The sequence below is a fragment of the Miscanthus floridulus genome, chromosome 12, assembly GCF_019320115.1.
Source record: "Miscanthus floridulus cultivar M001 chromosome 12, ASM1932011v1, whole genome shotgun sequence".
NCBI classification, from domain to species: domain Eukaryota; kingdom Viridiplantae; phylum Streptophyta; class Magnoliopsida; order Poales; family Poaceae; genus Miscanthus; species Miscanthus floridulus.
The window spans coordinates 83,419,507-83,430,270 of NC_089591.1; the positions used below are offsets into that span (position 1 = coordinate 83,419,507).

The 10,764-nt window shown below is 44.5% G+C and overlaps 1 protein-coding gene across 3 annotated transcripts; it reads right to left on the minus strand.

The window, feature by feature from the left end:
- Positions 1-3,352, minus strand: LOC136497510 (pentatricopeptide repeat-containing protein At3g51320-like). Of its 3 annotated transcripts, none has more exons than XM_066493343.1 (5): positions 2,205-3,352; positions 1,030-2,102; positions 615-921; positions 464-522; positions 1-367 (listed from the first exon to the last, which is right to left on the minus strand). In XM_066493343.1, the coding sequence occupies exons 1-2, from the start codon at positions 3,277-3,279 to the stop codon at positions 1,513-1,515; spliced, it is 1,665 nt and encodes a 554-aa protein (XP_066349440.1). In that variant the 5' UTR covers positions 3,280-3,352; the 3' UTR covers positions 1-367; positions 464-522; positions 615-921; positions 1,030-1,512. The 3 variants fall into 3 exon arrangements, with proteins under 3 accessions (XP_066349440.1, XP_066349439.1, XP_066349438.1); XM_066493342.1 differs by having other exon boundaries at positions 615-715; positions 795-2,102; XM_066493341.1 differs by having other exon boundaries at positions 615-2,102.
- Positions 3,353-10,764: the final 7,412 nt, after the last annotated feature.

Below are 10,764 nucleotides of genomic sequence, written 5' to 3' on the forward strand. Positions count from 1 at the left end.
AATACATAAATCTTATGCCTTGAACCTATATATTTTTAAAATATATATATATCATAGTTAAAGATACAAATGTTTAACTTAGGACAAAGTTAATATGACATGTAAAAAAATGGAGGGAACTGGTGTGTCCGAGATACAAATGTTTCAACACGACGAATTCATTACAGAATGCAAAGGTGTGGACAAAGAACGGTCGGCATCCTTTTGGTTTTCATTTGTTTTTTAAGAAACAACCATCCACTACCATCATAACTTTTATGCCATCGCAGGGATTGTCCAAACAATTACTTGTGAGGAAGTGACCACAGGTGTGCCCATGTTAGTTGCAAGCCTGTACATATGTTCTTCAACATCAACGGTAGTGGCACTGCAATCAAGTACAAATTTTAGGACCCACAACAGTTGATAGGCAAAGAGAAAGGAAAATGGAAAAGTCAAAAGAGCATTATGATAGAATACATACTTGATGCACTCGACGAGGGTACCAAACTTAGGAGTTAAGATGATGAAAAAACAATGAGCCTGACAAAAACAAGACAGTGACTTTCAAATATTTAAGAGCATATATAAAATAAAAAGAGAAAAATAATGGAGGCCTGCCAGTAAATACTGACCATCACAAGCCTCCTTTGCTCTCCTAATGACAGAACATGTTCCCGGTTTGCTGTAGAATCCCACCATTCTCTTTCTAGAAGATACACCAGCCCAACATTCTCTGGAATTTTCTTCAGGATGCTTATAGATGAAAAATAATCTTTTTTGGAAAAATGAGAAGAGTTCTGAAGATTAGTAACCTTGAGTTGAGGTCAAACTTGTGTCTCCCTTGTGCTCCAAAGCATATAACACACTCAGACAGTCACATCCCACGTCACATTGTGAGGAAGAAGATTAATGGATAAGTCACCAAAAAAGGTCAACAAGCTGTTTTACCATTCCAGTAACAAAGCCAGCGAGGTCAGTGGTCAACTTGTCTACATCAAGTGTTAACCTATGGTCTGCATCAATACTTTTACCTGACAGGCTGAATACCTGAAAACATATACCAGGGTAACTTAGCTACTGTCAAAACCGACAGTATTACCTCCGCGCAAATATGCAATCTTATTCTCAAAGCCAGATCCCCAAGCACAAGGCAATGCAAGGCACGGACGCACATTTATGTAAAGCACTGAAATATCATTTGACCAAAACTTTTACAGAAAATACTTGTGTTCTTGTTGGAGAATGTCCACTGTTAATATTAGAGGGCAACAACAGAAAGGTTATCTTTGCTTCCCAAGGCTTGTTACTTCTTCGTTCTTCCTGTCCATCTCAACCCTACCATAATTGTCACTTTTTGCAACGACCGACTATTGATGCCAAGCATTTCTGTCACAACATAATCAATGAGTGGTTCTGCACAAATGACACATCTGAAGATGCACTACTTCAGACCCAGCCTATCTTAACCTCCTGAAGCTGCCCGTTCGAAACCTGTGCAGCTCCAAAACAATCCCCGGGTGTGTATTTGAGTTATTTTATTCCCAAATCACTTTGCTCCTTTTCTTTGCAATCAAGCTTCAGCCTTGACGCCAAGTCATCCATGATGGCATATATCTCCTGATTCTCAGGTTGTCTCTCCCTAATTTTGAATTCATCAACAATCTCATTTAAGTTAACCAGACGATGTCCAGGACTGAACCTCTCATCTCTCTCTTTCATGATAGCCTTCACCCTGTGAACTTCTTCCCATCTCCCTGCAGCAGCGTACACATTGCAAAGCAGTGCATAGTGAGCATTGTTGCTTGGTTCAAGCTCAATCAACCTGAGAGCTATCCGTTCCCCAAGTCTCCAATCCCTTCGGAATCGACAGAGCCCAAGCAAACCACCCAATGCCCGTGCCTTCAGATCCTCTGGTATACTCTGTAAGAGGCCCTCGGCTTCTTCCAGAAGTCCAACACTCCCATACAGATTGGCCATGCACCAGTGGTGCGCAAATGTCGGCTTGAGGTTGTACACGGTGCTCATCTGCTCATAATATGCCCTTCCGTCCTCCAAGAGGCCTAAACGGGCACAGGCGCAGAGAACACCAATGAAAGTGACTCCATCTGGCTGCACATTCCCTGAAAAGGCAGCCAGGAGTTAGATGCATATATAAAGTTCAAAAATGCAAACGTAGCAATATGTTGCTTTCTGAAGAACTAATCTTGGAAATCTGAACCCACCCAGTGTGATCATATGCTGGAACAGTTTGATCCCATCAACGGGTTCACCATACACACAGTGCCCTATGATCATCGCGTTCCAGCATACCAGGTTCCTCATTCTGAGCCGATCAAACAACTTCCTTGCAACCCCAGACCTCCGACACTTGCCATACATATCAATCAATGCAGTCCAAACCAACAGGTTATCATCCTCAAAACGACGCAGGAACACACAGTGCACCTCCCTCCCAGCCCCTAGCCTCCCCAGCCTAGCACACGCCGTGGCTGCCCCGACCATGGCTGTTGCCGTCGCCCTCACTCCTGCCTCTGCCATCCACCGGACCACCTCCAGTGCCTGTTCAGGCCGTTTTGCCTTTACATACCCATTAATCATGATGTTCCATGACACTGCACTTCTCAAGTGCATTCCCTCGAACAGCTGGCGTGCGGCATCGATGCCACCTGGTGTGCTAGATAAGGCCGTCATCAGGGTGTTGCAGGACACGATGTCCCTGAATGGCATTTCGTCGAACAGGTAGCGGGCGGACGAGAGGCCGCCGGCAGTGGCATAGAAGTGGAGGAGGGCGTTGGCGGCGTGGGGCGGCGGGGAGAAGAGGAGGCCGCGGCGGAGGACCTGCCCGTGGAGGGCGAGCGCGGAGCGGAGGTGGAGCCGCGGGGAGGCGGCGGAGGCGGCAGCGGAGAGGAGAGGAGGGAAGGAGAAGTGGTCGGGGAAGAGCGGTTGGTGGGAGCGGAGGAGGGCCGCGAAGAGGGAGAGGAGGGCGGAGAAGGGGATGCGAGGGCCTACGGCGCGGAGTGCAGCGTCGAGGGAGAAGACCGGCAGGGGAGGAGGTAGGTGGTGGAGGAGGAGGCGGAGGATGTGGGCGGGCGGCGAGGCGGCGGAGCAGGCGGAGGCGGTGAGGAGGAGGCCGGCGGGGATGGCGTGGCCGAGGAGGAGGCCGCGGCGGAGGAGGAAGGCGTGTGCGCAGAGAACGGAGGAGTGAGTGCGGAGGCCGTAGCGGAGGAAGCCGTGGAGGTCGTCGCCGATGGTGCCGCCGCCGCCGGCTGAATGGGGGGAGGTGGAGGTGTCCGCCATCAGTGGAGAACACGGGGCGGCGGCGCCATGGGGTTTTTAGGCGTCTCAGGATTTTGTCTCGCTGACCGGTGGGCCCCTGATGCAGGCTGGGTCACCTCTGGATCTGCCACCATTGGGATCGGGATCTCTGACTTTAGAAAATCCCAAGATCTTTATACAACTTCAAAAATCCAAAAATTCGGACACAAATTGTATTATTAATTACACCACTCTTGGTTTTAAAATGTCATACTTCCATCATTCACCATGTTCGCTTGATCGTTTCTATGGCTTATAAACCGACTGATGTTGTTTTGTTGTGAAAGAAAAACACTGTATCATGGCTGATACATCAAGCGAACAAGGTCATTCTTGACCTTGTAACACAAAATACCCCTTTGCTTCGTAGCCGAAAGGATCTCTGAGTTTTGCTTGGTAAAACTCCTAAGACACAGAAACTAAACAATAGTGTTATTCATCATCTTTGATACTCATTATGGCCTTGTTCGACTGACCTCAAACCCGGCTTGATCCGCTTCTTTTTTCATCCGAAACAGTATTTTTCTTTAAAAAAAAAACATCCAGAACAGTACTTTCAGCATGAACAGTGAGTTTTGCTACCATCCTAAGGGGGCCTATGCTTGTAAGTATGAATTCCATTCTTAGATATCCATCATCTTAGAATTTGGATTTTCTAAAAGTTCTCTTTTAACATGTACATCCAATCTTTTCTCGGTTGTTACCAAGTCCCAATGTCTGCAAGTTAGAGGAAAAAAAGATAAAATGTGATATTTATCAAAGAGAAATTTTATTATATTGCTGACTTTGTTATGTTCTTTATAGAACGTAAATAAAAAACACTTTATTCCTTTTTGCAAAAAAATAAAAACCACTTCGTATGGTCTATGATGCAAAGTTATTGTATTACGTGTGACTTAGCTAGGGAATTACATGTGCAAATACTAGTATTTGTGTGATTGATTGCATGCAAGAACATATGTACAATGCATCTTAAATATGTCACGTGCTCCTTCTGTCTTGAAATAACTAAGACTTTAGCCATGAATCTAGACAAATATTTGTCCAGATTCGTATCTAAAATGATAACTATTTGAGGCAAAGGGAGTGCGTGTCACTCATGATATACTCGGCCATTTGGCGGTTCTTAATGCCGACTTGTATCGAGGATATTATTGCTCGGGACTATAATTACATTGTTGAGTCACTCATGATATTATTGCTCGGGATTATATTATTTCTCGTAAAAAAAGAGATGTCACTTCGGCTCGGAACATGATTGAGCTAAAGGGTCAACATGGGTGACAGCTACAACTATTACAAGCTAGGATGTTCCCCGTTTCAATTTATATTAACATAACACAGTTTTCTAATTATATTTTAATTATTCATTTATTTTATATTATAGTATTATTTATTAATATAAGCTTATTGAAAAACTAATACTATTGAGTTTGTATTATAATACTCCGTAGATAAAAGTTGTTGATGAAATCATTAATTTTAAATTTTAAAGATTATAAAGTTTGATTCTTAAGGTACTCTATCCGTCCTCAAAAGAACGCAATTCTAGAACAATATCATGTTTTAGTATATCACATTTGACTAATTATAGATAAAAAAGAATAAATATTTATAATATAAAATAAATATCATTATATTAATTACGAAATGTATTTTTCATAATAAATTAATTTGGAGTCATAAATATAAATATTATTTACTATAAACTTAGTCAAACGTGAAGCACACAAAGTGGCGTACAACCCATAGTTGTATTCTTCTACGGACAGCATCCATCAGAGCTGTAATCGAAATGCAGCTTCGGCAACACAAACCAACGGTCTACACTGGTACTCGAAATGCAGTTCGGCAGCATCCGGGGCAAAGGCAACACCACAACACAAACCTGAAAACCAGCATTTTGCTGCATGCATGTGCACTAGTATTTTGGATGTTGCCACTGCGCTACCCGTATGATCGTATCCAGTCCTGCGTCAAAAGCAGTGCAGTCACCAACTGACACAGGTACTGCTCCTTCTACGGTGTCAAGAGATTTTGTGTGTCAGACTTTGTGAGTCCAAGCGATCAGACGTGAGATTTCACATCAGCCAGGGCGTCAGGCCATCTCCATACAAGGCTGAGCAGAGCTGCAGAATATTGTCTTTTTAGCCAACCGCGGGGATCAAAACCTGAATTCATTTCACAGATCCCGGCAAGCCGGTGGGAGAAAGAGACGAGGCCCTCCAAATTACACTAGAGCTGCAGAATATTGTCCCGCTTCATCAGAATCTAAACACAAACTTTGCCCCATTTGGAGCTGCTGTGCTGTGAGTGCTGACAAACTGGACAGAAAATTTTCGTTCAGTAACTGGAGGCCGATGGTGTGCAGTTCTTGGGCAACACCCAAACTGGACAGAAAATTTTCCATCAGATGGGAAACGGGTGGAACGCATGGATCCTTGATCCGGAATGTAGCTTTGCACCTACTCCCTCCATCTAGAAAAAAACATCGTGTGCAGGTTTAAAGCTAGAATTGCGTTTTTTTCTAGACGGGGGAGTAGATACGTAGTGTTACTTGATCTAAAAAACTTTCATTCCTCGACCCTGTTCCTCGTCTTCCCTTGACCTAGGAACTTTATGACTATGCGCCGGCATTTTATCTCTCTCTCTCCTGCACAACTGCAGCCTAATCTCTCTCTCTCTCTCTAACGACCATGGCAGGAGCTTTACTTTTTAATTAGGAGAAAAAGAGGATTCTACTTTAAACAAGAATGACATGAGTTATGATTGCCGTGCAATTCATAATATTCCTTTTATTCTATCACAAATTGAGAAATTATGAGTTATCCTCTTAATGAAAAACGTGTGTGGCGTGTTCTCGAAAAAAAAAGAATTATGGTTTCCTATGAGACAACTAAAAGGACAAAGAACAACTCACTATATATGTTGCCTGTTAAGTTAGACTCATGATTATGCGGAACTAAACAGTGGTGTCAAGCCCCTAGCGGATGACTACAAAGCATGAAAAGCATTGTGATGAATCAAATGATACTGTAAGAAAAAAGAAATTATAGATCCATAATAAAGAAGCAAGATCATCTTGAATTTAAATCTATAAGAAAGCTAAGGGATTAGATAAAGACTTAAAAAGTGGTTTGTATCTGTGATAGGGCTGAGATCGAAGACTACTCAATTTGGCCACATGTGAAATTGCGTATTCATCACGAGATAGTAATAGGAAAAAAGGGAAGAGATAACAATAGGTCTAAGTCACACACTTGAGGAGTTCACGCCAATAGATAGAATAAAGGCGCATCGAGAGAAAACAATTACAATGAAACAAACAAATTTGCAAAAAAAAAAAAAAAAAAAAAATCCAAATACCATAATAAGCAAACTAGGCACCCACGCTATTTTCGCAGGCCAACTTGCTAGTTTTTAAATACAAAGCACATCCTGAGAATTTGAATAAACGTATATAAGGACTAGAATTTCAACTTAAATTAGTGATAATAAAAACTTGTAGGAACTATGGGAGCCCTAGCCGCCCTCTTCCCCACGCCTCAGCCCTAAGCCACGAGCCATCACAGCGCCCACGCGCCGCCGCCGAGCTCCAGGCCCTCGCCCTCCGCTCTTCTACCCCTACAACCTCCGTAGCAACTCAGGCAGTGGACACATCAGACATGTCTTGTATTATTGCATCTCATCATTTGCATCTTTTTTTTTCCTCGAAAACGCAAGAGCGTTGCGCATCATTTGCATCTTCATTTTATAAATTATTGTGAAAACGTGATTATTTTGCAAACAGGAGAGAGAGCTCCAAATCATTGGTCTCTGGCAATGCAAAAGGGAACACAATCAGCTCAGTGCTTTTGGGATCCTTACTGGTCCCTTGCCAACCCATGAAGTGCAGCCCGGCGATCCAATGGCAGCTGTTCCTGGACCCCTGTTTGCCTCTTGGCAACCTGCATTTCTGCATTTTCCACACCAGTGGATCTGTTAGAAAGAATAGGCCTACGGACGACTGCAACTGCACACCTTTTCTCTTCTATGTAGCCAACACTAAAGTTCTCTTTGTAACAAATTTTTAGGGAAAAATGGCAGGTGCTCTGCCTTGCCATTTAATTTAAGCAGGGGGAAAGGTACGAGAGAGGTGTTTTTCCAGCAGCTGCAACCAAACTAATAACAAAAGAAACATTTCAAAACTGAATCTCCCTCCTTCCCTAGTCCCTCGTTTCAAACTGAGAAGTTGAATTGGAGCATCGAAAAGGATGAGACTGTTTTGTGGTAAACGAGCCTGTGTGATCTGACAAATTGCCAGGCAGGGAATCCATTCAAACCTGTCTCCCAAATTCACTCGGCGTAAGTCCAAAAATCAGTAAGGAACGTGAAAGCATATGCATACTATCCTGCAGCCTGAAGGATCCAGCGTGTCGTCGATCACGCGATGCAAAGCTGCTGCGAATAGCATCAGACCATCTGATCTCTGCGACGTGCTCCCCTAGTAGCTAAAAAATGTAGTAAAACGAAACAAAAGCGTCCGAGATGTGTGTGTGTGTCATTGATACTGTTGCAAACAGTGTAGCATACAGTCTTTCGGCTACAGTCCTCTGGGCTTGTCCTCTGCGGCGTCCTACTGCAGCACACAGCTAAGTAATGGCGGCATCAGTCTTGCCGCCGGCTAGATAGTGCTATGCATGCTGATGTCCGGCACGGCAGCAACCTAATTACCCGGTAAATCAGTGTAAATCCAAGACAAATGAACCGTGCTGTGGACGTGCTGTGCTGTGTGGTTCGAGATAGTGATAATAGGCTGGTTGGTTACTGAAGATAGCCGCATCTGGATAAACCTGAATGATACGATGAGGTCATGAGGCCATGGCCATGCTCAGGCATGGAGCTAGTACGTTATTGGTCGATCCGTCGCATTCAGGACAACGCCGTGGCCTCCTCCTGTCTCTAACTTCATGTAGTGCAGTGCAAGTCTGTGCAGGCATCAATTATTTCAGCTCTCCTCTTCTGTACAAGATCAAGAATCCTGGATAAGATTTTGCTGCCTTTCTACGGCACCGGCATGGCAATATGGCATGAGTAAGGATAGCCTCACTGTCTCCCTGAATGGAGCGATCCCTGATGGACATACATACATGAGCTGATTCTGCTGCAACCGTTGTAGAATGTTTGGAAAGACTTTGGTATCATTGTATCAACAAACGTGACCCTTGCAGTTCGATCAGAATTCCATGAGAATCACTAGCTCTTACATAGTTACATTCCAGCTACCTACTGATAATGTGTCACAAGTTTCATGGATGAGATGGAGTGGGAGCCTGAGTCTGTTTGCACTTGCATTGCACACATCTGATATGGTATGGAGTGTAGTATGGAGACATGGACTATGAATGAGGATAGGCAACCACAACCACTGAAGAAAGAATGGAAAAGAGGGAGCTTTAGAGATTTCCGAGAGAGAGAGGGGGGGGGGGGGGGGGGGGGGGGGGGGTTTAGAGAGATGTGCCATAAATTGGGTCCTCATGGTTAGCAGGACTTGTGTAAATGCTCGGAGATTTCCGTCACCACTTGTCTGTTTTTTTAACTGCGCGTTCAGGAAACTTGCCTAGTACTGTCAGTACAGATATGATAGAGCAGGGCTCCTAGAAGAAATGGCAAGCTGGCAGTGCACAAGGGATTTTCTTCAACAAGTGGTCGCCACCATAGTAGCAAAGGAAGAACTGAAACATCAAGATGGCATTTATTTCCCATCTCATACATATCTTTGCTTCTAGGTCTTGCCACTGCTTCTTCCTGTTATTGTTATTGAAAACTAAGGGACCTCAGACTCAGAGGAAGATAGCAATACTTGGTGTAGTTCAGGTTTAGCAGCTACCATAGGTTACATTTTTCTTCTTTGTGCTCCTCATCAGAATATCAGTTTGTTGTTAAAAAACTGGCTGGAGATATTAGAAATTCAGGTAGATAGATCCATCTGTGAGGCTGGTCTAGCTAGCCTCTGAAGGACACAAGTGAGGGTCCTACTATCAAATTGCTTTTGGCAAGAGATGCTAAACTGAAGTGATGTCTGGGGTCAGTCAAAATACTTACCATCTGTAAAAGAACACTTTTTTTGCCAGTGCTGGCAGGGGGAAGAGAAGAAATGCATCTTGACCTGGTTAGACCAGCTACAGAGGCTAACTAGGCAGCTTGTTGAGACATGACAGATGGGACTATGTTCGTGGATAAGGCCAGGTCGCACTCAAACACACACACCCCGCTCTGCAAACTCACCATCCATATAATTCTAACCAAGCAGAGAGAGAGAGAGGGAAAGAGAGAGATAGAGGTACACACACACACACACACGAAAAAGTACTGTTCTTAAAATAACCAACAACACCTGAACACCCTTACATGTCCCTCACTCTATGAGCAAGCATCCGTCTTTCTCAGACAGCCGCAACCACCCTACTGTCCGTGCACAATCATGGAACTGAGGAACCTGCATCCATCATTTGTTTGCAGTTGCAGCCAACTTGGTGCACCGTCGTGAGGGTTTCTGGAACCAAGCATTTCTCAACGACGCCGACGCACGAGCAGACTAAGAAAATGGGGGGAGAACAATAATGTGTGTGATCCTCAGGCTGGCAATGCAGCGTGTCCTGCAGGAAACAACATTGCTCTACAGAGCAACTGAACTGACTACAGCACTGTCACTTATGTATTATTATGGCGCAGGCAGTCAGAGGCAGTTGGTCTCTGAATTGCTAATGCTAGTATAGCACATCTGATCCTCAGGACTGATTCAGGAGACCTTGAAATATATAAAGGAAATGGAAATGCTATTTCGTGTGGATTATTTGATTGGTCGGTTGTTTTTTGGACACAGAATGCGCGCGCGACAAAGTTGACCAAGATCTTCAGTTATTTATTATGTTAATGCCCGTGCATGCCACCTACAGGGCATCGCCAACTTCCTGTCATGCTTGTTCACTGAACAATGGGTAGGGTAACTGATCCATCCTACACCCATTGTTTCCTTGGTGGTGATCCTCACATGAAAATTGACAGGACGCAAACATTATCCACGGAGAAATGTATAGTCAGTACATACTCCCAAATGCATGCAACAATGCAAGCTAGCTTGTAATCCACATCTGCAATTTGGCCCCAAGCCTGAAAGATAGTTGAACGGAGTCTGAAATGTGCCAACACCAACAGGCGGACGGACTCCCAACGCACACAAGAATGCATGGGCATGGCACGCGCACGCACCGCCACGCCCACTGCATCTTCCTTGGCATCTTCTTCTTCTCCGTCTCCTCTCCATACCCGCCTACGGCGTACCCGCCCACCTCTTGCCTTTAAAAACGCCTCGCTCCCTGCCCCTGGATGCCATATTCCATTGCCACCTCGTCTTCACACTCCCAGCAGGGCCTCGGTCGGTCGCCTCATCAGCTAGCTTCCTCGCTCGATCACATTTCGCGCGCA